At 49.5% G+C, this 25,351-nt stretch overlaps 3 protein-coding genes across 4 annotated transcripts; 1 reads left to right on the top strand and 2 right to left on the bottom strand.

Annotated features, from left to right (window-relative positions):
- The first annotated feature begins 11 nt into the window (after nt 1–11).
- Nucleotides 12–1,291, top strand: CDCA3 (cell division cycle associated 3). The gene is made up of 3 exons (XM_009865756.1): nt 12–132; nt 628–749; nt 1,151–1,291. Exons 1-3 carry the CDS (start codon nt 12–14, stop codon nt 1,289–1,291), a joined length of 384 nt encoding a protein of 127 aa, XP_009864058.1.
- Nucleotides 1,292–3,458: 2,167 nt separating this feature from the next.
- On the bottom strand, nt 3,459–13,205 carry GNB3 (guanine nucleotide binding protein (G protein), beta polypeptide 3). Of its 2 annotated transcripts, XM_009865753.1 has the most exons (10): nt 13,026–13,205; nt 8,281–8,382; nt 7,680–7,718; nt 7,402–7,508; nt 7,227–7,290; nt 6,948–7,110; nt 6,780–6,846; nt 5,672–5,873; nt 4,469–4,685; nt 3,459–3,728 (listed from the first exon to the last, which is right to left on the bottom strand). In XM_009865753.1, the coding sequence occupies exons 2-10, from the start codon at nt 8,335–8,337 to the stop codon at nt 3,622–3,624; spliced, it is 1,023 nt and encodes a 340-aa protein (XP_009864055.1). In that variant the 5' UTR covers nt 8,338–8,382; nt 13,026–13,205; the 3' UTR covers nt 3,459–3,621. The 2 variants fall into 2 exon arrangements, with proteins under 2 accessions (XP_009864055.1, XP_009864056.1); XM_009865754.1 differs by lacking the exons at nt 7,680–7,718; nt 13,026–13,205 and having other exon boundaries at nt 8,281–8,337.
- Nucleotides 13,206–15,253: 2,048 nt separating this feature from the next.
- Nucleotides 15,254–25,348, bottom strand: LEPREL2 (leprecan-like 2; the record flags this gene model as incomplete). Its single annotated transcript, XM_009865755.1, has 14 exons — nt 15,254–15,466; nt 15,756–15,896; nt 16,319–16,394; nt 18,727–18,844; nt 19,020–19,170; nt 20,146–20,241; nt 20,739–20,863; nt 22,026–22,084; nt 22,273–22,325; nt 22,647–22,736; nt 22,954–23,087; nt 23,992–24,123; nt 24,251–24,443; nt 25,190–25,348. Coding segments are annotated over 14 exons (1,740 nt in total), but the record flags the coding sequence as incomplete, so codon positions are not given.
- Nucleotides 25,349–25,351: the final 3 nt, after the last annotated feature.

The following is a 25,351-nucleotide window of genomic DNA, read 5'->3' as shown; positions in this document are numbered from 1 at the left end:
AGGTGGGCGCCATGCCGTGCCTTGGGCAGGCCGGCGTGCTGCCGGGCGCCCCAGCGCTGCGAGTGGGTGGTGCCGAGAGCCTGCAATGCAGGCCGTGCTTCGGGAAACTCCTTGCTGTGTGTCTGTGCTACGGCAAGAGGCTGAGAGCCAGGAGCCTTCAGCCTACAGCTGAGAGGGTTCAGGGGGCCTTATTAGTGCGCATAGACACCTGAAGGAAGAGCCTGACTCTCTCCAGGGGCACCTAGGGAGAGGGGCAGAGGCAATGAGCGCAAACTGGAGCGCAGGAGGGTCCATCTGAACATTGGGAAACACTTTTTTCACTGTGGGCAGCAATGGAGCGGGTTGCCCAGAAGACTCAGAGAATCTCCACTCCTGGAGATACTCAAAAGCCATCTGGATGTGGTCTTGGGCAACTGGCTCTAGGTGGTCCTGGTGGAGCGGGGTGGTTGGACCAGATGGTTCTCCAGAGCTCCCTTCCAACCTCAGCATTTCTGTGATCCTTTTACCTGGAAGTCCTTGGGTAACAATCTTCGCTGTGCGGGCAAGCAAGCCAGGTCATAAAGAGCAGGAGGCATTTAAAACCCAGGGCTGACGTCTCATTGTGACAAGTTTTCCTTCTGTCACTAGGAAGCAAACCTGTAAGACGCAAGGCTAACAACAAAGTCTTGGCAACATCTGGTGGAACTGGGCGCTCTCCTCTCAGCATCCTACAAGATGATAATTCCCCCAGTGCTCCTACCCCTCGCCAGGTAAAGCTTAATGAGTCCTGCTGTGAGAGGGAGAATAGGCTGAAAAAAAGCCTTGAGTCCTTCAGTTTCTTTGTTTTGTAGGGCTGCAGTTTGGAACTGTGGCTTCATAGGCCTGTAGAGCCTGGTGATTTACTTAAGTGTCTTTCTGTGGGTCAATCGTTTCCATAGATTACTCCAAGTCTTCTTCAATGGTTGTGTCTTTGGCCTTACCATGATGTTGACCATTTCAGTGCATACTTTCTCTTGAGGATATTGAAAGAAGTCTATCACTCTTAGGCATTGTCACAAGAGAGCTGAAGCTGAATGGCCTGAAAAGGGGCTACGTGTTCCAATGAGAATTAACTAATCCTCAGTCAATTTGTGTTTTGCACTGTGTTTGGGGTTTTTTTTTATTTTTCTAGGTTAAGAGGCATGCACTGGGAGAAAACTTTGGGGAGAAGAAGGAAGTGACAGTGGATTTGAGCAGGAGCCTCAAATCGGGGAACTGTACTTGGAGTGACTTGAACAAAGAGAACCAACACTGTCCTTTTGTGGAGAACTAGAGACTTCTTTTTCCAAGATCTTGCTGTAATTTGCTTTTATGTATTGAGTCTTCTAGGGGTGAGAAATCCTGCAATAGACTGAAACTCCACACTGATGGTTTCTCTACTTGCCTACCCCTGTTGGAGAAAGGAGAAAGAACATACTCTCTTTCTCTCTTGCCTTCTTAGCTTTGCATGTCTTATGTACAATGCAGACTTTGGCTTTTCTATTGTATATCAGCTTTTCTTGACTTATTGTAGAGTTCTCCCCTGTAGCAAATAAAGGTATTAAACTTTTGCTGACTGAATTTATGTCCTGGCAGTACAGTAGGAGTCTCCTGCTTGCTCAGTGCAAAGTTTTCTTTGGCGACAAGCATTCAAGTGCGTGTAATTCTGCTTTACACTAGCCCTAAAACTCAGTTCTGTACGCTGTCTCTAATGTGCCACCACAGAGCTGTTCAGAGAAGGGTCTACTTTGAATCCATGTGTACTATAAAGTGGGCTGGAAAGCTGCAGTTCTGGGCTGATGTATATAAGTATCGCTTCTGGAGTTCCGCTGCACCTACACGGGACTGAAATTAATGTTTGTAAAGGACTGTAGCATATTGCAAGGGTCTGACATGAGGCTGAGGTCCAAAATAGGATGAAACAGAATTGTGCATTAATATCTTGATGTTCTGTTGATAAGTCACTATACTTTCACAGAATCACAGACTGCTAGGATTTGGAAGGGACCTCAAAAGATCATCTAGTCCAACCCCCTTGCCAGAGCAGGATCCCCTACAGTAGGTCACACAGGAACGTGCCCAAGCGGGTTTTGAATGTCCAGGGAAGGAGACTCCACAACCTCCCTGGGCAGCCTGTGCCAGTGCTCCATCATCTTCACAGTAAAGAAGTTTTTTCTAATGTTTTTGTGAAACCTCTTGTGTTCCAGCTTGCACCTCTTGCCCCTTGTCATAACATTGGACATCACTGAAAAGAGCCTGGCTCTGTCCTTCTGACACTCACCCTTAACGTATTTGTAAACATGAATGAGGTCACCCCTCAGTCTCCTCCAAGCTCAAGAGTCCTGGCTCCTTTCCTCATAAGGGAGATGTTCCACTCCCTTCATCATCTCTGTGGCTCTGCACTGGACTCTCTCAAGCAGTTCCCTGTCTCTCTTGAGCTGAGGGGCCCAGAACTGGACACGATATTCCAGATGTCGCCTCACCAGGGCCTTCAACTCTCCCTAGCAGGGCCTTGAACTCCAGGAAGTTGCTTGGAGCCAAAAGGTGGAATGGGGTCTAAATGTAATGTCTGTGTCCTGTAACTGAGCTCAAATTGCCAAGGTTTGCCAGGCTGCCTTTTTCAGCTCATTCCCAACTCTAGGGCAGCAAGCCTCAGGACTAACAGCCTCTTCTCAGTTAAGATGTAGGTGAGGAACACCCTTCCCTGGGGACTGAGGTAGAACAAGGCCTGTGGATGGGATGTTCTCTGGATGGGGTCAGCAAGCAGTATGCACAGGAGGAGAGTTATGTTTGCAGTAGCTCATAGCAATGCTGGAAAGAACAGAACCTGCAGTGCTTATGTGAGCTTGCTTTATTTGCCTGGGCTATGAATATCTATAACAGACTTGAAAACGGGCTGATGGCTACTGGTTAGACAGGGTCACCACACAATGCAGGAGTGAGGCAAAAAGAGAAGGAACAGCAAGAAGCAGACAGTAAATAAGAATAAATATAATATTTCCTGGTATTCTGGCAGATCTGAGGGCTACCTTTCCCCATTTATGCATAGACAAGACTTCAGCTAAGTCTTTCCCAATGGCAAATGAGCCTGATTTACACTAGCTTTTTGTTTCATGTTGCATGATAGAAATCTCAAACTTGGTACACCTCTGAGGCTGTCTGCAGGGATATAGGACAGCTGCACAGAGAAGCAAGGCAGAGTTAAATCTGGGATAGTGGTGTTGGATGAGGGGTTCTCTGAAGGATGGGTGCCAATGTGAATAGAGGTGTTTGAAGGAATATGCAGGGTGTCTGAACTGCACTGAAAAGTCCTGAGATGTAATAAAGAGTGTTTTGCAGGTCTTCAAGCCTGCACAAGGCTGGAAACTGCTGGGCCTGTTTAGAGGTGGAGAGAAGATCCAATGTGTGTGCTCCTGCTCCCCAGCTCCCTCTGCTCCTGCTCCCCAGCTTCCCTTCCCCAACCTCTCCTTTCCCTTTCACTCTGGGAGACCCCTACAAGTGACCTGTGTCTAGAGACAAGCGGGAGTGGTAGGTAGACATTTCTGTTGTGCTCAGCTGTTGATGCTGTTTGGACTTGGGCTGCGGGCCATGCTTCCACTTCTCTTTTCCTCTCTGCTGCCGTCCTCAGTTCCAAATCTTGAGAAAGCTGTCCCAGGATCCAGTTGCAACGGCCATGCCATCTGCGGTCACTCCCAAGCAGCTCACTCTGTTGTCATGGCCAGAAAGGATTCCTATGAAGGAGAAAGAAGAGTGTTCAGGAAAAGAAGTTGAGCCCCAGAGAGGTGAAGGGATTGACCACACCGAGGACACGCGTTGTAGACTGGCCTACCTACAGCCCTGTGTGTTGCTCTGTCCAAGCACAATGTGTATGTGGCTCATAAGAACAAACATGGAGAAGAGCATTTGTGCATGGATTATAATCACCAGCTCTGGGACCAACAAAAGAAGGTCTGGCTAGCTGAATCCTTATATTTGCTTTCACCCTGGAGCGATGATAGGACTAAGAAAGGACGATGTCCTTGATAAGACTGAGAAATAGCAATCCTATCCAGAGATCCTAACCTAGGATCCAGACATATTGGATGGAAGCCCAAGTCTATGCTCAGCTCGGTGTCTGTCTGTCAAGCGGCACCGTGAGTTGCTGGAACTGGCAAACAGCAGAGATTATGAGAAAGTGGGAAATATTACTGGTGCTTGTGAGCAGCGATAGCTAACAGACACCTTAATGCTCTTTTTCTCCCTTGAAACAATGCTGTTTAAAGGCTTGACTTTCTTAACATTAAAAGCAATAGTTCTACTCAAAAGAGAGTTGTACTAGCTACGGTTGTGCTGCTTTAGTGCAAGAAAGCTTTGTTAGGTTTCAGTCAGTACAGGATGTGTCCCTTTCAGGGAAAATAAAGGCCTTGTCCTTGCCTTGGTAGGGACGGGACACCTTGCAGGGAATAAAGAAGGGCCTCCAGGAGCCACTCACCCACACGTTCTGCTTTCAGGGAATCCCAGATGTTGCAGTTGAAGTCATCATATCCAGCAAACACGAGGCGCCCGCTGCGGGAGAACGCGACTGACGTGATTCCACAGATGATGCTCTCGTGTGAGTACACTATGAGCTCCTGGTCTGCCCGGAGGTCAAAGAGACGGCAGGTGGCATCGTCTGAGCCGGTGCAGATGGCTTCACCATTAGGGAAGAACTGAGGAAGGCACACACCAGATCTTAATCAGGCTGTGCCTTGCAGCTTTTCTACAAATCTTTGCCTCCCTGCCAACCATCGGGAAGCCACAGAGGTAAGAAAACTCAGTGGGACAAAACTCTGGATCCTAAAAGTTGAGTCTGCTGAAGGAGGAGACTGAGGCTTCTCTGAAGATCTCATAAACCCACCTTAAGAAAGCAAGTGACCTAGGGACTAGACCTATTGCAAGATATCCTTGTGCTTGAAGAAGGATTATTGTCTCTAACTCCAGCCCTATCAAGTGTCTGCCCATTACCCCCAAGATGGGGTATGGCGTGATTCAGAGCTGTGATAGCCTTCATCTGTTTGATCCTCATACCCTAACCTTCTCACGCACGCTTCTTTTCTGTGTCCTTGCTCTGAGGAGCAAAAAAAAAAGCTCCTCAGGATCAGGTATGGCAGAAAACTGTACAGGTGGCAGAGTAGCCATGAGACAGGTGAGAAAAGCTGTGATAACTGAAGTCAGCAGAGGGTGGTTGAAGCAGCTGGAATTGCAGGAAGCTGGCAGACTCATTTGGTTAACACCCCAGGATTAAACTGCCTTGTTTCTCGTCTTGCTACCTCTAGGGCTCTGGTTTGAATCCTTGTCTCTGAGGGGGATACTTGACCCCAAATGTCTGAACCATGGGCTCAAACAATTGCTACGAGCAAAGATCTGCCAGCGCCTGTGTCAGCGTGCTGGCCTCCACAGACCACGGTGCTCTGGCTGTGTTTTGAGTCAGACCTAGATGCTTTGGTGCTCCAGTGCCCAGGAAGAGTCAGCCTCCAAATTTCACTGAACCCAGGCCCCCCCTGCTTCAGGCTGGGTGATGGGACCAAGGCCTCCTGAGACCCTTGCTCCCCACACAACTGTGAGTTTCTTTCAACCTTGTCCCAAGACCCTGTTTCAGAGCTGGTCCACCCTCCATTTTTCTTGCCTCCCAACACCATGCAGACAGCATACATACGCTGATGGCATTGATATCAGACTCGTGCCCTGAGAAGGTCTGACGGCAGGTGCCCTCCCGCACGTCCCACAGTTTGGCAGTAGCATCGCAAGCCCCAGAGATGAAGAGTTTGAAGTCTGGGGAGACGGCCAAGCTCATGCAGTCTCCGGTGTGTCCCAGGAACACAGTCTTCTGCTGCCCTGTCTCGATGTCCCAAAGCCCGCTGTGGGAGAGGAGAGTGCTTCTCAGAGCCAACTCAGGCAGAACAGATCTACAGCTGGGCTGAAGAGCTGTCCCACTCGCAAGCAAGTGCAGGGAAGGCATGGGCTTGGCTGCAGCATGGGAAAATGTGTGAGAGTATTGCTGTTGTGGACAACAGGAGATATTCTTTGCCAAAGCACAGTTAGACTAAGGCTGGGGGCTGTGAGGCTTGACCCCATTTCCACAACTGTGACAGTCGAAGGGAATGTTTAGAGGAGGTAAGAGAGACCACAGGCAAACAGCTGAATAAAGTCTGCTGTAGCCACTCTCACAGGTTGCATGGGCCATGTTCATGAGGATCCCACATCACAGCCAGGCAAACAAGCCCCATGTAACCTTGCTCTCTGATGGAAATGCCACACTCTGACTTGTCCTTGGTCAAGAGGTTCTTCCAAAGCAGGTGTTGGGATTGAGTGGGGGTGAATACAGACTCAGCACTACTCAGCGTCACAGCACAGTGAAACCTGAGAGCCAGGAACCAAAGGATGCAGGCACTGGCTTTGCAGGTGTCCCTTACATACAGGGCAAGACTTGAGAAGTGGAGTGCAGGTGTGGGCTCCATGTAAATTTATGGGGTTTTCTATCCTGGGATGAATCACACTGCTTTATGAGAGCTGACAACATGGTTCATTCTTCTTCACTGATAGAACTGCATCTGGACCTGGCCTAACTGGGGAGAGAAGCACTTGTTCTGCCAAGGGAGGAAGAATGGATCTGGCTTTCTGAGGTGCTCTTTGTGGCCTCCCTGTGTAGGAGCCCTTTGTCCTTGGGTAGTGGCCTGCTGCAGAGCAAAAGGACTGCGCTCACTGACGTGTGCTGTGCCTCTAAGAGCTAGTCATGTAGCTAGGATGCAGAGGATAACACTTACCATGTGGTATCTCCAGAGCTAGTCACAATATTGTTGTCATCAAGAAATCGGCAGCAGGAGAGGTAACCTGGGAAGTGGGAACAAGCAAATATGAGAAACTGGGCAGGGCTAGAAGAGTGAGCTTTGGAAGCAGAAGGCAGCCAGGTTACAAGCAGGGAGCACACACACCTGTATGGCCTGAGAGCTCCCTGCTCACTTTGACATTGCCTTCACGACTCTTGAGGCTGTAGATGGAGCACATGTTGTCAAGGCCCCCACAAGCCACGAAATTTCCTGAGGGGGCATAGGCACAGGTCATGACCCAGGAAGAACGCAAAGGGATGGCGTGAACCTGGGAGGACAAGAAACCATGTTGGGACTCTGGCACCAGAGAGAGCAGGATGAGGGCAATAGCTGCAAGGGGACCCACTCCAGCATCCTGGTTTGCTGCAGCCATCTGACTCCTACCTTGTTAGTTGTGTACGTGTCCCACACAATCAGTTTCCCATCTTGTGAGGCACTGACCAGAAGTCTATGAGAGAGAAACAAGATTATGTTAGTAGCTCTCTTCCTATCAGAGCCTTCTTGCCCTTCATACCCATGTGCTGCCCTGCACCCAGCAGATCAGCAGCATCTCTCTCACTTGGAGTCTGTGGACCAGTGCATGGCATAGATCTTCGCCAGGTGCCCACGCAGGGTCCTTCGGGTCCGCATCTGGATGCGGCCAACCACCTCTACTCCAGACACAATCTGAGGAAAGAGTAGGGAGACAGAAAGAGTTAATCTTGGTCTGGCAGGACCTTTACTGCTGCTCACATCTCTGCCTCCTAAATCTACTTCCCAACTGAAGAGAGTCCCCTTTGGAGTGGTTCTAGCTGATGCCCACACACACACACCTGCCCAGCCAGCCCTGTCCCTTACCTGAGCAAGCGTTGTGTCTGCACAAGCTTTCCGGGCATCCTGGAGAAGAGACAAGAGCAGATGAGAGAGAAAAAAGCTGTGTGATGAAGGTAATGGGAAACAAAATTCAGGGACATAGCCTAGGGGCTGCTAGAAGTAGGAACTATGGCTTTGCTGTGTTTGGATTGTGGCCAGCACTGGCGAAACCTGGTCTGTGATCAGGGCACCTTTGCACCAGTCAAACCTCAAGAAGGTGAGCCAAAACTGTTCAGCATCCAGGTCCCCATGCTACACCCTTTCCATGGACCCTCCCACCTGGTATAACACCAACTGCTTCCCAGAGAGAAGAGGTGTCCTTTGGACACACCACACTCTTTGGCCCCCTGCAGACACAATGCTCGTGGCCACTTCCTTCTTACTATTTGTGCCCTCTCTTTTCTCCCCTTCCCCCCAACCTTGCTATGGAGATTGCCATTAGCACTTAAAGGGCTGTAAAGAACTGCAAGAGGGCTCCAAGGGCGTAGGTGAAGAAAGCTTAACTCCCAACTTGTGGCTGAGGAGGAGAGCTTGGATACAGAGGGAGGAGTAGACACTCAGCATTCACGACTGTTGTCAGCATTACCGCAATCTGCTTCTTCAGCTGCTCAGCCTCCTGCTTCATCTGTTCCATTTCCCCCATCTTTCTGACCTAGGGGTGGCTCCTCTGTGTGGGGCAGCCTCAATTCTAGGGAGACAAATCGGAGAGAGATGTGAGGTAGAAAGGGCACTAAAATGACTGCTCAGTTATGCAAATATATGTGTCTCTGATAAAAGCTTAGCAACTATTTCTTGGCTTGAACGCTTGGTAATATCATGCTATATCTGGTCAAAACCCTTAGCATTTGGGAAGATCATACTGGGCTCACATGGTCTGGTATCCTGCTTAAATGTACACTGCAAAGCTGAAGATGTCCAAAGTCTCTTGCTCGTGTTCTGGCCACACTTATTCCCACACCTCTTTATTTTTGACTTCTCCATTCCAAGCCTGACCAAGCCCTAAGTCCTCTTCATCAGCTTCTCCCAGTCCATGGCTAAGCTGTCCATCTCAGCTACAGGAAGAGTAAACTTGATGGGGAACCCCAGTGGCTATTTCCTATTGTTTGTCCTAAGCAAAGCATCACTAGGCAGTGCCCAACAACTCTTTGACTATCAAGATAATCTGGGGGCTGCTGAGGTATTCTGTAAGAGTTCCCTTCTAGTTTCTCATTTAAAAAAAAAAAAAAAGTGAGTGCCTAGGAGAGGATCTAAGAGTACATAAGCAGATAAAATGATATTTCTCCTACTTTCCCAGCCCTAGATTTTCCTTGATATCCACAGCCAGAGGCAGCACTACTGTACACAAATCCTTTAGGGACTTTTCTTCTGTCCACACTTGTCCACACAATTTTTATGCTCCTGTCAAAGTTTAGCATCTTCAGTACACCACGGTGATGAGTTCCACAGCTTAGTGGGATAGTCTCAAAGCTCCTGGTTCTATTACTCCCCAGTGGCACTAGTTCCCCTTGGCGGTCCTTAACTTTTGAATTAGAAGAATCAGCAAACAATTTCTCTCTATTCACCTCAGCATCACTTGGTATTTTATAGATCTTTGTCCTATCTGTCTTCATCCATCTCTTTTCCAGACTGTAGAGCACACTCAGTCATTCCTCCCATGTAAGCTGTTGTATCCTATCATGCTTGTTGTTCTCCAAGCCCTTTTCAGTTGTTTACAGAGTATAGCTGCTATGTTTTTGCTGAAAGAGCAGTGAACCAGAACTGTAATCCATATTCAAGATACAAGTGCACTGTACGATTATGCACATCTCTGCTTTGTTCTCTCTTCCTTGTTAGGTGCTTCACCAGTGATTCTAGCATCTTCCTTTCTTGTAGACAAATCTAGTCTTTAATTGCTTCAATCTTTCTTCTGAGTAGGTGTCAGTGTCCAGATGTGTTCATCATTAGAACCAGCATTTTGCCCCAAGGCCAAAGAATGCTCCAACATCATCCGCAGAATTTTTCTTAGTCCCTGTGGGTCACTGCAGCTCTGTTCCCCTCTGGTCTGTTGCCTGAAGGTCTCATTTCTTTCAGCCAGTAGGGCTTTGCATCCTTCCGTGCCAAGCTGCTCTCTTGCTGTGGGCAAGCACATGCAAATAGCTCCCAAGGCTCACCTCTGCTCGTTGCTTTGTAGAGCTCTTTGAGTTTCCCTCCAGAATCCATACCTTTGAATGCTTCTGTGGCTTTCCTTTGATCCTCCAGGCAAAGTGAGTTTCTGCTTAATCAATGACTCCTACAGCGTGGCTTTGAGTGTAGGAAAGAGAACGAGATACAGGTTTCCCCTAGCTCTTGGGAGGCATGAGCTTGTCCAAGAGGGAGACTGTGTCAGGTTATACTTTGCATAGAAAGACTTGTACCTGCTGCCTGCAAGCCCAAAGATCCACAGCACTGCTGCCTCTCCCCTGCTCCCTGCGCATGCACTGGACGTGGCTGCTGGTTCAGTTTGCTGGCCCCAGCACACAGGGATGGAGCAGGAGAGGAGCCCAGGGCTGAACTGGTAAAACCCAGAGGAATGTGCCGCAGCAGCAGCTTGGGGCTGCCAATCTCAGCTACTCTGAAGGGTGGGGACAGGCCAGAACCCGAATTGCGCCTTTCCCACATTTTTTTTTTTGCCGTCTTGTTCTGACAGAACAGTGTTGAAGGGATTCTTTCCAGAAAGGATGCATAGCTGCACTTTGTTGAGTGATGTTGGCCATGAAAGCCCACCTGCATGCACTTCTCCTTCGGGAAGGGGCCAGGCACACCACACCATATCTCAGCTAACTGACAGACTGGGGAGATGCTGGAGAAGGCCTTGCAGCTTTCAGCTGGAGGTTGCACATCCTCGTTATCTTGTGGCATTTGTCCCTTAGCTTTGGGGTGCAGTCAAGCTGCAGAGACTGCATCCAGCTCTGATCACTGCCTACCAGCACACCAGGTGACTGAACTTCCAGTCACCCGGCAGAGACCAACCCTACTATCATTGTGGTCCACACCTTCCCTTTTCTCAGTTTTCACTTGGACTAATCCTACCCTCCCTCCATCAACCCTAAGATTGCCTTTTCCTGCTGGGCCGCCACTTCCCTCTGACTCTCTCCTTCCAGTCTTCTCCACTTGGTCCCCAAGCTCTCCAAGCTGTTATTTCACACATCCTTGACCATCTGAGAAAACTGTCTGTCCACTAGCCCTAATCTGTCTTTGTGGACTTCTGGTTTTTCCCACCCGGACCTGCATGGAGATAGGAGCCTTGTTCTCCCTCTTCCTTCCAGTTTCTGCCCCAGCTGAAGCTGGCTGCACACATCCTCCCCGTTATCCATTGGATCTGCATCTCTCTTGCTTTTTCACCATTCTCTTCCTCTTTCCCATGTGTTTCTCTCTCAACTCTGGCACCGGCACAGGAGCGCCAGTTCACAGGCATCTGCTCTGTGAAGTTGCACAATCAGATGAGGGGCTTTCAGAGCCAGTAGGCAGATCAAAGGGCAGGGGCACAATGTCGAGGACGGATAAAAAGGGCTAAATATAGAGAAGGTGCAGCTCAGGTTCAGGACTCTGTCCGAACCTTTAAATCACTTTGAGGGAACACTCTAAATGAAGTTGGGAATTGTTCTCAGCCTCTGAAGGACAAGGAGCCACAGACGAGCGATAATAATAGCTCCAGCTTTGCCTGTCACCTCCACCCATCATGTCTCAGTGCAATTTGTGGAGAGCAAGTTACCTGGTACCCAGAGGAGTGCAGCTGCCTCCCAGGAGGCCCACAGCAGGTGTGCAAAAGGAGCAGATCATCATGGTCATGTAAATTTAGGACAGGAAATGAGGGAACCAAATGGAGGAAGATCAGAGGAAAGGGAACGGGAGTTTGGAGTCTGGCCAAGGCACGTTCCTGCCATGACCAGTGAGACCTCAGGGATGCACATTTCTTGTGGATACAGCTCATGGTAGCTGACCAGCCTGGTCTTAATGGGAAATGCTTCTAAATGGTGCATGCTCAGAGCTTTCTGGAAGTAAGGGCTCTTTCAGGTGGATGTTAAGCAGTAGAGGAAACCAAGTGCTTAGGTACCTTTGAAAAAGCAATTCACCACTACCTGCCTGGCACTGCAAAGAGCTACTGACAGGGGCACTTTGGCACCAGCACTGATGCAGAGGTGTGCCGCTTAGAAGCATCACTGAGGAGCACGGCACAGCCAAAGAGATCCTGGGCTCAGTTGGTTCATGCTAGCCCCCTTCTGAGCTCTGCTGTGCCTGTGCTCATCCAGTTCACGGCTCTTGGCTTTTGAAATCATGTTTCATTTCTTTTGCTCTCCAACATGACAGTTCTTTTCCCTCCTGCCTTTTCTGACGTACTTGCTGGACGTACTTGTTGTAGCCCTCTTGTTTGTGGGCAACGAGACCTCGACCCATTCTGAGCACAGAGGTGTCTGTAGCTGATCAAACTCCTCTACTGTGATGTGAGGCTGAGGTGGGGTCTGGAATCATTTGCCTTCTGCCTTTTGCTGCCACACTATGACTTTTCGGGCAGGGGCCATGCCCCTTGCATCATTCCATGGTAGGGGCCCAACCTGCACCCCAGGGACTGTCCCACTGAGCATCACTCCCTTGTGGGGTTCAGGACACAAGTGATGGGTGGGAAGAAAGGAGAGGTGAACCCCCTTATTTCCTGCACTCAGGGTAGCTTCCCCCCCACCGGTGAGGGAGAGGTCCCTCTATGGGATGCTGGGAGGGGGCTGTAAATAGAAAAGGGAAAGGTGCAGGAGGAAGGACTGAGTATTAACAGGCAGCATCCCTGGGTCTCTGTGTAATCCGTGGCTGGCCTCGCATGCTCGCCCTGGTGACCCTGGGCTCCTTGCAGAGCCGGATACAGAGATGATCCCCCCTCTCCTGTGATGGAGATCAAAGGCCAGGGTAAAATTACCCTGCTCTGCTCCTTTTTTCCTGAGGGCTCCTTCTCCATCCAGAAAAGGAGCCAGTGGCAAAGAGGTGTGCATGGGGGTGCACTGGGAAAACAGGACTGTGTGGGTATTGAGTGCCAGGTCCCTCAGCAGAGGCATTATCCTCCTTTTGCCCTCTGGAAACTGGTGAGATTTACTGATCAAGGGGAGAACAAGCAACCCCATCCCAGTGCAAAATCCCTCATCATTGTAAAGACATCTCAGCGCGAACCTCAACTCCTTCCCCACCATGATCTTCCCTCCCACATTCTCTGATGGGATCATCCCTTGTACAAAGACTCCCCACAGAATCACACCAAAGAAGCTCATGGTCCCGGGTGCCAGGCTCACCAAGGTGACCTCAGGCATTGCAACAAAGCAGCATCCTTACCGAGATCTGTAGAGTGAAGTGGATTGCAGTCCCTCCTGGATGGGACCCTCACAGCCTGCCTCTCCTGCTGAGAATAGCTCCCTGCCAGCCAGAAGCCCGTCGTCCCCGTGCGGTCTCCAGCCAGTCCTGCCCGTCCACCCAGCGAGTCCTTCGTTCCCTCTCTGCTCCTCAGCCTCTCCCAGGACTGATCTCCCCATGGGGAGCTGGAAGGCTGTGGACGGGAGGGGTTGGGGGAGGGCTGATTCCAGGAGCAGCGTCAGGCAAATTAAATCAGACACCAGAGACTTGGGGAAATCGGATTGGGACGTAATGCAAAGCAGGTGGATGGGGAGGGGTGAAAAGAGAGAGTAGCACGCTGCTCCTGAAGGGAAAGAAACCATCACAGGCAGATTTGACTCCCTCTGTTTATATCAGCAACAAACTAATAAAGTGAAGATTAGCCAGAACAGGCTAGGATTATCAGCCACTGGGGCAGGGCTTGCTGCACCTCAGAGTCCACAGGAATTCATGTTTTCCCCAGGACAGTGTGCCACTTCTGTCCTAGGCAGGGCGGGAAGTGGGATGATGCCACCCATGGTGGCCCAGCCAAGGGAAAACCACCCTGGCAGAGCCAGGGTCACACCCTCTCTGGGCGGGAAATTGGGCTCTGCATGGGGAAAACAGAACTGGGCACAGGGGCCAGGGGTGGCAAAAGATTTGGTGGCATGCCTTTTGGCAGCCACTTTAGTGGGATGCTGCGAGGGGATTATCTTGGCCTCAATCTCTTTTAATCTCTCCCGCAGCTTTGGCCCAAGCCTGAGATAAATACCTTTTAACGGATCTCATCTGACGTCAGGAGGCCATCAGTCTAATCACCCAAGCTACCTTTGGGCAAAGCAAGCCAGAGATGTGGACACTGGCCCCTCATGCCCCAACATGTCCTCATCAAGCAGGAACCATCCAGTGCCCCCATATAAATCATTGGGATAGATGTGTGAGTGCTAGGATGTGATGCAGGGAATTCGAAATGCACACTTCAAACCATCCTTTTCCTGTGCCTTAGAGAGGACAGAAGGTAAAAAGGGTTGCCAATGCCGGTTTCCCAAGTTTGCACCTTAAGGACAGACTTTCCTTTCCACTCTGTTGCCAACAGCAATCACCCGCCCACGTCTTACACCAACGGCCCTGTCCCTCCACATTTCTTCCATCTGAACTGCAGTTGGGCTCTCCACGCACAACTCTCATCAAGGCTTGAGTTTGTCATGACCACAGATTGATCTCTGGCTCTAATGCTTCCCAGGAAAAGGGTCACTGCTCTTTTTGATACTCCATATCCACCCCATTCAATTCCTGTTTGGCTACAAAATAATCCCATCTCGCAACACTAATCCCCTGGGCAGTGACAGCAGATTGTATCAGGGTGGAAAATGATAAACAAAGTATCTCTTCTGCTTTCAGGGGCAATTTGGTGCATGGCGAGAGAGAGGAAAAAAAAAAAAGAGGCAAACGTGAAGAGGGAAACGTGAGCATATAGTGCTGTTTCTTAAAGTCACTCTCCACCATTACCAGGGGTCAGTCATGGCAGAACTGACTTTCTCTCTTGTTCTCCCTTGCTGGAAGTAGCCAACAACTGGGCAAATACTTTGTTTTCTTTTACTGAGGGCTCAGTTTCTTTCCATCATTTGTTAATTAAATTTCCATCAGCAATCAGTGTGCGTGTCTGCCTCCTGGTGCACACAGTTACGCTCCCACCAACAGCTGTGTACAACATTTTGCTTTTATTCCATGTATTCACAGTCCCTCTCCTTCCCTTTCTCAGACCAACTGCAAGGTTCTGGGGTTTGCAGGTACCTAGGAAATTCAGAGACCTCTGTTTTGAGTTCCTGAATGGGAGACAGCCCTTGCTGAAACACCCCAGGCTCCTCCTCCCCTTCTCAGATTTGTCCCTGGCTGACCAAGAAGCTGGCACTGAGAGGACTGGAGTAAGGAGACCCTACATTTTTACTTCTGAGTGACACAAACACGCTGGTAAGGCAGGGAAGAAACTTCCTGGTGTCACTGTCTTTAATAGTCTGTCCCTGCTTCCATTTTTCAGACTGTTGGGATGTCACAGAGAAGAAAGCTGCACCCCTCCCCATCACTACGGCTCTAGCATGCTAATACACTGTTCCAGGCCTCTGCAGTCCCGGTGCTACGGTGACCTGCCAGGCCATGGTGTGTGCCAGTCCTGCCCCAGGGGCCTCCTGTGTTCATAACTCATCTCTGGCCCGCACATCCTTGGGGTGCGGAGTCCTGTCCGAGTCAGGCTTGTGTCTCCGGCTCTTGGGCCTGTCTCCGCCGTTGGGAACAGGAGGCTCTGATGACGATCTGCCATTTCGATCAGTTCTCTGACGTTCTTGTCCATCAGGCTGGTCCTGCTCCACAGTCCTCTGCTCCATCAGTTTCTCTGCCTTCAGCCGTTCCTGCAGCCATGGAGACAGAGACAATGTGAAACCCTCCCTGCTAGAGTCTTGGCTTTGCTCGCAGGGGCTGACAAGACATATTTTATCTTCACCGCATCCACCCAGTGCCCCCCAGAACTCAGTCTCTCTTGCAGGACCCATCACAGGCTCATCCCTCCCCATGTACTTTGTCAGAGGACAACCCCCAGCTGCCACACTAGGCCCTGCCCCATGGGAAAGCCCACAAGCCATTCCTTGGAGGGATTTGATCTTGCTCGGAGGTATCTGTTTCTCCTGCCTGATCCCCTACCTGCTCAGCATGCTCCTGGGAGTGTGTATACCAGAGAGCAATGGCACAACGCCGTCCACGCCTCACTGCCCACACGCCGTGGGGGTTCTCCTTGCCAGAGCTGAAGGCTACGAGCCTCCCACACTTAGGGTGCACCTCAGCCTGCCAGGAGAGAGAGAAGAGACAATGAAGCCAGTACACCCCTGCTCTGGGGCACATGGCCCTTCTACAAGGTCATGCTGCTTCTGGGAACATGGAAGAGCGAAGAGCTGCTAGGCATCCACTGCCAGTCCATCAACAAGGTAGACCTTGGGGAGGGACAGAGAGAATCAGAGGGACAGCCCAGGTCAGGGACACCCACAGGCTGGAAGAGCTTGGAATATCTCAGCTATGGAGGAGTTAACCTTTCCTCTGTCTGAGATTTGCCTCAATTTGCCTTTAGGTGCCCCTATTTGAATCTGCCACAGCACCAGCACTGGATTTTTCTGGGAGTGGTGGGATCCAGTAACCAACTAGTTTCCTCCCACCCAGACTAAATCTCACCCTCAGTCCTCTCCCCTTCTTTCGACCAGTCCCAGACTTACTGTAACAGTCACAGTGTTCATTTCAGTGAAGAAAAGGCCTCCGCCTTGGAAGTCATCATTGAGGTAGAGAATGCCACTGAGGACAAAGAGAGGACATACAGACAGTGAAACTACCCCACACTCCTTGTCACAGGAGGCTGTGGATACCAGAGGTTCAAAAAGCAAGGAGACCAGCTAACAGGAGAATCCATCTGGAGGTATTAAACACAGCAGTGCCTAGCTCAGGGCCACAGGAGCCTAGAAGAGCATGCCAAGGAATTAGCTCTAAGCGCTTGTCCTGTTTTGTTTCGGTTTGCTTTTCATTCCTCTGCAGCATGTAACTGTGGCACCACTGTGACAATGCCCTGCGACAGACAGATCTTGGTTCTGACCTGGGATGATGTTGCTTATGTTTTAAGATTGGGAATAATCCAAAGCCCGGAAGAGCAGACTGATCAGCAAAGAAAGAGTCTTAAGAGTCAAGGAACTTCAGGGTAACGTAAGAATGGTTAAAAAGAGGCTTAGTGCGCACTGAAAAAAAAAATTAAACCAAGATATTTCTTTACTAATGTCAGACAAAAGGAGAAGTAGTGACACCACTGTGCAGCGCAGGGGAGATCACAGTCAGCTATGTGAAAGAATGGACAATAAACTACTTTAGTTACTCTTGGTATTCAATTAAGCTGATAGAAAGCGTCAGAAAAACAACGGAGGCTCATTAACAGGACAGCGAGAGAGAAATAGAAATCAACACTGCAGCTACAGAAGCAAAACGTTAAGGACATGAGGACAGTGAGAGGATTACCAACCCTGAAACCTAAGAAGTTATAGCTCTTCTGCCATAGTAACACTGTGAAGTCAGGATAGTAATACGACTGGAGAAAAGCAAGGATAGCTCTCACACACACAGAAGGGCAGGAACGTAGGGATTAATGGTTGAAGCATAAACAGGCCTGTTAGCCTGACCTCAGCAGTCTGCAGGGCTTCAGACTCGAGGAGAAGGATAACTGAAGGACAAGAGGTAAATGGAAAATGCATTTTAAGAAAATGCAACATGGGGGTACTAAAAGCAAATCCAGCTAGCCACACAATCTTTGACAAAACAGTTGATTTCCCAGGAAAGACAACATGCTCGCTCTCAGCAGTTTGGATTCTGGTAGAAATACGCAGAACAGTGCCAGTAGAGAAGTTACTAATGAACAGAGAGAAAGTGAAGAAGGGCACGTGAACAGCACACGGTGACCAGCACACCACTGGCACCAAAGGAGAACTGTTTGCCTGGAGGAGAATCAGTGGAACTCTTGGATCCCTGGGTCCAAACCCATTCAATGGTTTCATTAATTACTATAGCAGAAATACACAGAAAAGATCCCTGGAGGTTTGGAGCACAGGGACCTTTTTCCAAAGGACACTGGAAGCGCTCAGCCCTTGTGAGTTGGTTGGTCAGTCTCCTGGAAATAGCTCAGTGGCACAGATCCCAGGAAGGTATCTTAAAGTATGTTCAGGTAGAAGTCAGAGAAGAATAATACCCAGGGAGAAGTGAGGTGACAGGATACCTTTCCCACAGGAGGGACAGAGATCTAACAACTTACATGACAGAATCTGGTAACTTTACAAGTTGACTGTACCAAGTCAATATTCCTAACAGAAGGGAAATGGCCCCAACGATACTGGAATTCCTGTTAAGTCTGACAGCCTTACTACAGCCTGCTCAGAGAAGACTTCTGCTCTGGGTAACAGCTACCACTCAAAGAAAAGCTAAATGAGATTTCTGGATGCCTAGGGATGGGACGGTAAATAGGAGGAATCAATTGTAGTGAACTGACCTCATTTGGTTGGCAGTGTGCAACAGCTGTCACCATCTTTAAAATATATTTCACGTTCTTTCAACAAAACCTGCCACAGGGTGGAAACAAAACCTCTCATGTGGAATGGAAAAACCCAACAAAAAGTGAACCTCGAGAGAGATGAACAGAGAGAATAGTCACTGAAGTACAGTGACTGCTCAAACAAAGGAAATCCAAGGAGTTTGATTTTCCTTCTCCTATAATGCATGGAAGACTGCGAAAACAGATGTTGATTAGAAGAAACAGACTGCTCTAAGGGCTGAAAGTGAACTAGTACTCTGGTAGACCCATAGGACAAAAATTTGATATCTCGGTTCTAGTCTATGCAGCCTCCCAGCCTCATTCTGCTGCCTGTTAATGCAGGCTGTGAGGAGGGAGAAAGGGCAGGTCTTCTTCCCAGCCTAGGAAAGGTGTTTCACACCTTGTTCTGAAGCCACTGATGCAGCCTTCTGCCTGATGCTACAGTCACAGCTGGCTTTGAGACAGTCACCTGGTTTCTCTAAGCTGCACTCATCCTCTGATGGGGCCAGAGAGATGTTCTGACATTCCCATGATGTAACACAGGTCCCCTTCTTCTCTTACCTGTAGTCCCTGTAGATGTAGGCAGGTGGTTCCCTCCAGCACTCTTCCCCCTCAGGGTCCAAGAGACAATTATCAGCATGGACAGGATGACTAAGATCCATGCGACCCTCCTGTTCCTCTGAAAAGGGGAGATACAAAAAGGAATGTGGACATTTTCAGTTTCAAGAAGGACTAAGGCAGAGAGAGAAAGGGGCACAGTGAGAGTAAAGGGAAGAGATTCTCCTGAAAGCACATGGCTGGGACTGAGAAGACTCTCCAGGAGACAGAGACTAAAAGAGTGAAATATTCTTTACCATCTACAGCAGTACGGCACACAAGGTGTGTGAATGAGAAATGGAGTTTCCTTCCAGGAGTAAAATAGGACTCTATGATTTTTCGCGATTTCTCACTGGCCTGCAGAAGCAATTTGGCATCTCTCGAGTCCACGTCCCCACTCTGGGCCAGCTTCAAATCAAAAATAAGTCTGTTAGAATACTTACATACAAAGACACTCAACACATGATACACGTACACAGTACAGAAGAGACCTATGTAAAATCCTGTGGTCACACATGTAAGAAAAGAACATGTTTTCTCAGGTAAATATGTCAGTAGTACACCTGTACAGCACAGCAACTCTTTCCTTCTAATCAGCACATGAAGCCACATCTGGAAAGCAGCATCATTTTGGGTACCCCAGTACACAAGGTACACTAGCAAACTGGAGTGAGTCTTCAGTCAAGGGTCTTAGCATGGCAGGGGTATTGGAGCATGACTTCAAAAAAGAGGTTGAAGGAGTTGGCTTTCTTCAGTCTAGAGAAGAGAAGCCAAAGGAGAATCTAACTACAGTCTCCTGTCATCTAAAGTGGGGGTTATAGAGAAGATGGAGCCAGTATCTTCTCACAGCGAAACACTGGAAAGATAAGAGGCAACAGACAAAAGCTGCAGCAAGGGAAAATTTTGCTAGATGTAAAGAAAAATTTACTCCCCAGTGAGAGCACTGACAAGTGCCCAGAGAGGCTGGGGAATCTTCACCCTTGGACATGTTCAGGATTTGCCTGCACAAAGCCCTGAGGGATCTCATCTACCTCTGGAGTTAGCCATGCTATGAGCAGGGCATTGGACTAGAGATCTCCAGAGGCTCCTTCCACCTGAATTCTCCAATTCTAGGCTAAGTATGTCTGTAAGACTCCTACATAAGGGTAAGTAGCAATCCCCAAACCCCATCACACAGGAGAGAAAGCACTCGTCAAGCCGTCCATGCACAATGTGCCTAAACATGATCGTCGAGGAAGAAGGTCAGGGGAGACCACACGTGCTTGTGAGGAAGAATACGCACCCATGACCCCATTCAGAGTGTACTTGAGAGAGAAAAGTGCTCGGGCAGCAAACACTCTTCCTGGACAATCAAGAAAGCAGCAGACTCATAGAAGCACTTACCTGCACAGCCTTCAGAACAGTTAACGCTTCAAATCTTTCATGTGGGGTGTGAGGTGACCGTCTTGCCCGGTAGCCATCTCCTGCTTCTCCTGCTGCCTGGAATAGAAGGATACAGATGATACACATTAGGCTGCTATCCATAGAAACACTACAACTCTCCCTGCTGAGGAGGAAAGTACATATACGGTGTGGTGGGCTGAAAGGCACGGACTCAGTTCTTGAGAGAAGCTAAGACAAAGTTTATTATCAAGAAGTGGTATTTATGGGCTACAAAGAGGAGACCAGACTATGCAGCCAGGATTGTTATTAGTTCTCTTATCACACAGGGAGAACAGACTTTCCCAGTTCTGTTTTGAGCATACTCTCCTGTTCACTCCCATGCACATCTCGTGTACAAGAAGCGTCTTATCTGCCCATTCTCATAAGCAAACTCCCAACATGAGCTGTACTCGGCTGGTCAAGAGCTATGTACTTGTTTAGAAAAGAGCTCAAGGACGAGTCCCTTAATTTTACAACGCAGTGCTGCCAGCACAGCTAGCTGTAAAATGTAGGGTATCTGCAATACAGCAGATCCAGCAAGGCCCAGGCCTCACCTTCGTCAACCGGAGAAGGTCCTTACACTCTGACTCGGTCAGCACTCTGTCGAATACAACTCTCTGGGTTCCATTCATCTGGTGGGAGTCCATCGTGACAACGATACCCTCAAAAGGCAAAGCACCTGTCGAGAAGCAAGTAGAGATAAGCACGAGCATGCTTTGGACAAGAAGCCCTCGGCCACCAACCCCCAGCTTGGGTAAGGAAGTGGAGAGACACTATACATTCTCTGAGAAGACAGGACAGTTGCCCGGAAGTGCCCATTCCTCGCAGACCCGGGCCACTTGCACCCCTCGCATGCTTCAGGGGAACCAGAGCATCAGCTGGGGAAGCTGGCCTACAGCGAGTGCTTCAGGAGCCAGCAGAAACTTGGGGCTTGCTGGGAGAGCAGCAGGGAGCTGGGGAAAGTTGAGTGCACTGTGGATCGCAGCAGCAGAACGGGTCCAGACTACTGGGGTGAGGCTCTGAAGAAAAGAAACAGGTAAACACCTTCATCAACCCTCCTTTCGATCACGTATCTTATCCCAGAATCATCTCCAGTGAATCTTTCTACTTTTGTCAACCCCAGATAGAAGCAATGGGTATTTGTTGGTGACTTCATCTTTTGATCTTTGGCCCTTTTTTTACCCCTACTCTGACCTCTGGATGGTCAGGAATGCCAAGGCCCTCAGAATGATTTGCTTGCCCATATGTCACAGCATAGAACCACTTGGGGTCACCTGAAGCAAAGACTGCAGGACAGGGCTCTACAAAAGGCTGTGGGTCCACACATAAGGATAGAGGACCAGCAAAAACACAGGACTCCGCACTGCATCCAGGCACAAATCATTTGGCCTTGTGTTTTTCAGGGAAAGACTTGCCCAAACTGAATAGTCTGTTTCCAGTTTCCGTTTCCCTCCCTCTCTCCTTGTCCCCTTCGGAAAAAATGTTGTTTGAAGTTTGGCTGGTGGAGTTGAACCAGGTTTGGTGTAGACACTCCTGTGACACTGAACAGAGATCTGCATGTCCACAGTCTTGTCACATATTCAGGCACTACTGCTCTCAGCTTCTCCAGCCACTGTGCTCTTTTGAGTTCCCATCCCAGAGACGTATGCAGGGAGAATTTAAAAGATTACACATGCATCAAAGAGGGAGAAAAGAAACAGTGAGAAGACTTGCTAAGCCATTCGAGTCAGTCCGCATCTATGCTAGCATTTACATGTCTGAGGATGGAAGAAAAGACAGCACTTGGCCTGACTAAGCCTGGCTAACTGCATCCAAGTCCTTCTTCAAGCTCTTTTACTCACCCCTTTTCTCCCTCTCTTTCATATCCAGAGTTTCCTGCTTTTGCTTCTCCTGATCCTCTCTCGGGAGCCACGGAAAAAACAGAGAGCAGGGCTGTCAGTACATAGGGCTGAGCCTAACTCTCCCATGATAGCATTTCTGACCCTTCCTGTTCCCATTTTGCCCACTCCTCAGTAGGCATTACTCTTCCGTGTACCACCCCTGCCAATCCATTTATAGTTCAGTCTTAGTCGACTTGGCCAACCTTACCTGTGTTTCTCCTTTAGGTTTTCAGGAATCAGCTCATCTGGAGTCCAAAGATCCTGTAGGAACGAATGCAGATGGTTCAGTACACAACAACCTTCTCCCATATCATGTCAAACAGCCAGTTCCTCGTCCTGCATCTCCAGCGAGTATCAGACCAGTGGTTTTGGCCTGCTCCTGGCAACAGCCAGGTTGGGCTAATGCGTGTAGTTACAGTAGCAATTTCAGACTAACTTCAGTCCTGCGGCAGCGTAAAGGCCTCCAAGGACAGAGGGGTCCTTCCTATCAGCATCTCAGCCTTTCTAGATCACGTGCTACTGAAGTGAATTCTGGCAACTCTTTTGGTGAAATCAGCACAGGAAGATGATACCATTACTTACAGGATCGTTAAATGTTTCTCCTAGGTGCTCCACTGCATAATAAATCAACTTCTTCTCCATCAAAGATCTCTGCATGTAATGTTGAATACTCTAAGGAAGCAAAGAAGCTGTCAAACAACCACCCCATAAAAGATAACCCCACCCCTGTCCAGGGCAGAAACCTGCCCGAACACACTGCTGCGCACTATGAAAGGCTAGTTCTGTCTGGTACAGACTATAAGTAAACTCAGGCTCCAGTTTCTTCAGTCCTAGGCTTGATCCTGTCACACGGGAGGACCAAAAAGTACAGACCTGGGGTTGTAACTACCTCTCTGGCTGCGACAACTGTGTCCTCTCCCAGTTCTGCACGATACTGTTTCATCTTCTCCAACACTGGCTCGTCCGCGGGATAGAAGAGCAAGTAGGATGCAGCACATTCAGCAGCCAGTGCCTGGTTCCCAACTTGGGCATGGACAGAACAGAACAAGTAGATATGTCCCTGAAAGACCTGATGTTAGCAGCAGATGTGTCCAGGCCAGAACCACCCAATGCCCCAGTCAGGATCTGGCAGTAGGAGGCCTTATGTTGAGTACACATCAATCCCTGCATAGCTGGGCCTCTACTCAACAATAAGCAGAGAATACAGGGAATGAACACAGTGAAGAACGGGCCCACATTCAGTACTTATTGGGAGCTTGTTTGGAGGAGACAGGGGAAAAAAAAAGTATGTATTTGAAAGAAAGACTGCCCCACCTCTCTCATCCAATAGACATGATGAGGTGCCTGGAGGCTTCTTTGAAATATAATACTCTGTTTGACAGAGAGGAGAGACAGCTGGGTCAGTGGAGCAAGGAGCAGAGGTGTCCATGAGAAGAGCTGAAGGATGTGTGAAAATGACAGGGTGACAGGTTGGCCAATGTCATGACACGCCATCAGAGAGCAGGCAGCGCTGACTCAGGAGGAACACCACTGCAGAAACGAGATGCAAGCACATGCTCTAGATACGAAGCAGGGGCCTGGTCTGGAGCCATGTACTGAAAAGGAGAGTATAAAATACACAGCAGATAATTGGAATAAGGACTTGAAATGGAGAGTGCTGGAGGAAAGAAGTGGGAATGGCCACATATTACAGAAGCTGCACAAGGAAACTGAAACAGACCACAGGGGACCTCTCCCGAGGTGGCCATAGGCTTAGGTAAGAGAAGAGAGGTTCTGAGAAGAGTTGGCAGGCAGAAATGGGGAGAGAGAGGTAAATCTCAGGTTAGCGTGCCTCTTCTCCCCACGATGTGTTGCCCTTCAGGTCCTGAGCCAAAGGGCAAGTTTAGTGGTGCCACAGCATAACCCGCTGGCTTGTGGCTCTGCTCACCTTGATCATAGGCAAACTGCAGTAAATCAAGATGAGAGGGTATGAAGTCTTCCGTGGCAGAAATCCGCCCTGGCTTTGTGGCAATTTCAAGGACGCACTGCTGTCTGCACTTCAAAACCTGAATATAATGGGCTGCAACAAAGAGGAGCAAGAAAAGCAGTAGCTCACACTTCTTCCAGACAGGAGCGCTGGGAAATGGGGCATGTCCAATGTGAGGGGCATGGCCTTCCTACCCAACCCTCCGTGCCTCTAATGCTACCTGCAATGGCTTCATACAGGCCAGGCTGCATCTCCTCCTCCTCCTCCTCGTCCTCATCTTCCCAAGGCCCTTCACACAGGGCACGACACTCTTCCAGTGCGGACAGTGCCTCTGTGAGTGATTCCTCCAGTCTGGCCACAGCCTGTGGGTACTCATCTGCATTGTAGTGCTGCATCCCAGCCTCATACGCTTCCTGCGAGGATAGATCCAGGTCCCACATCAGCGTGGGTGACACTAAAGGGATGCCCTGAGACTGTGAGTCACTCATAGGGTAGTGCTGACATCTAGGGGCCTGCCTGATGATGCACAGCCCACCACGCAGTGACAGCACATCTTCTGGACTTAAGCCAAAGATAATTCTCCAAGGCCCTGCAGCCTGCCATAACTACCACCAGAAAGTGTCCGTGCCACATCTGCAATGGTTTGTCTTCACCCTGAAGAGAAGGCTTCAGGGAGACCTTCTTGCAGCCTTTCAAATATAAATGAGGCTTGTAAGAAAGATCGAGCAAGATTTTCGATCAAGGCCTGTGAGGACAAGGGACACCGGTTTTAAACTGAATGAGGGTAGGTTTAGACTGGAAACAGGAATGACATTCATTATGGTGGTCAGACACTGGAGCAGATGGCTCAGACAAGCTGGGGATGCCCCATCACTGGAAGTGTTCAAGGCCAGGTTGGGTGGGTCTTTGACCCACCCGATCTAGTGAAAGACATCCCTGTCCATGGCAGGGGGTTGGACTAGGTGATCTTTAAAGGCTCCTTCCAGCCTAAACCATTCTACGTATGGCAGCTCTGCCTTGAGCCATGGCCCTTGTGTAGGAACAGATCAAGGTCCCAGACTAGTCCGTAGGACTCCTGCAAGAACGGATCAGGGTCCCAGACCGGTCCCTAAGGACGGGATAAGGACTCCTGACGCCTGGCTCTGCATCAAACTCTCACCCAGTGCGGTGTGGCCTCCAGGTCCCGGAAGTTGTCTGACTTCACCCCCGACATACGCCGGTACTTCTCTATGTCCTCCCGCATTTGGAGGTGCTGGGGATTAGCGACGAAGAAGGTGTGAGCGGCGGACACGGCCTGATCCAGCTTCTTCAGCTGCGGAGA

This window comes from Apaloderma vittatum, unplaced genomic scaffold, assembly GCF_000703405.1.
Source record: "Apaloderma vittatum isolate BGI_N311 unplaced genomic scaffold, ASM70340v1 scaffold9133, whole genome shotgun sequence".
Taxonomy (NCBI): Eukaryota; Metazoa; Chordata; class Aves; order Trogoniformes; family Trogonidae; genus Apaloderma; species Apaloderma vittatum.
The sequence above is the reverse complement of the archived record's forward strand: the minus strand, read 5'-3'. Positions and strand labels throughout refer to the sequence as shown.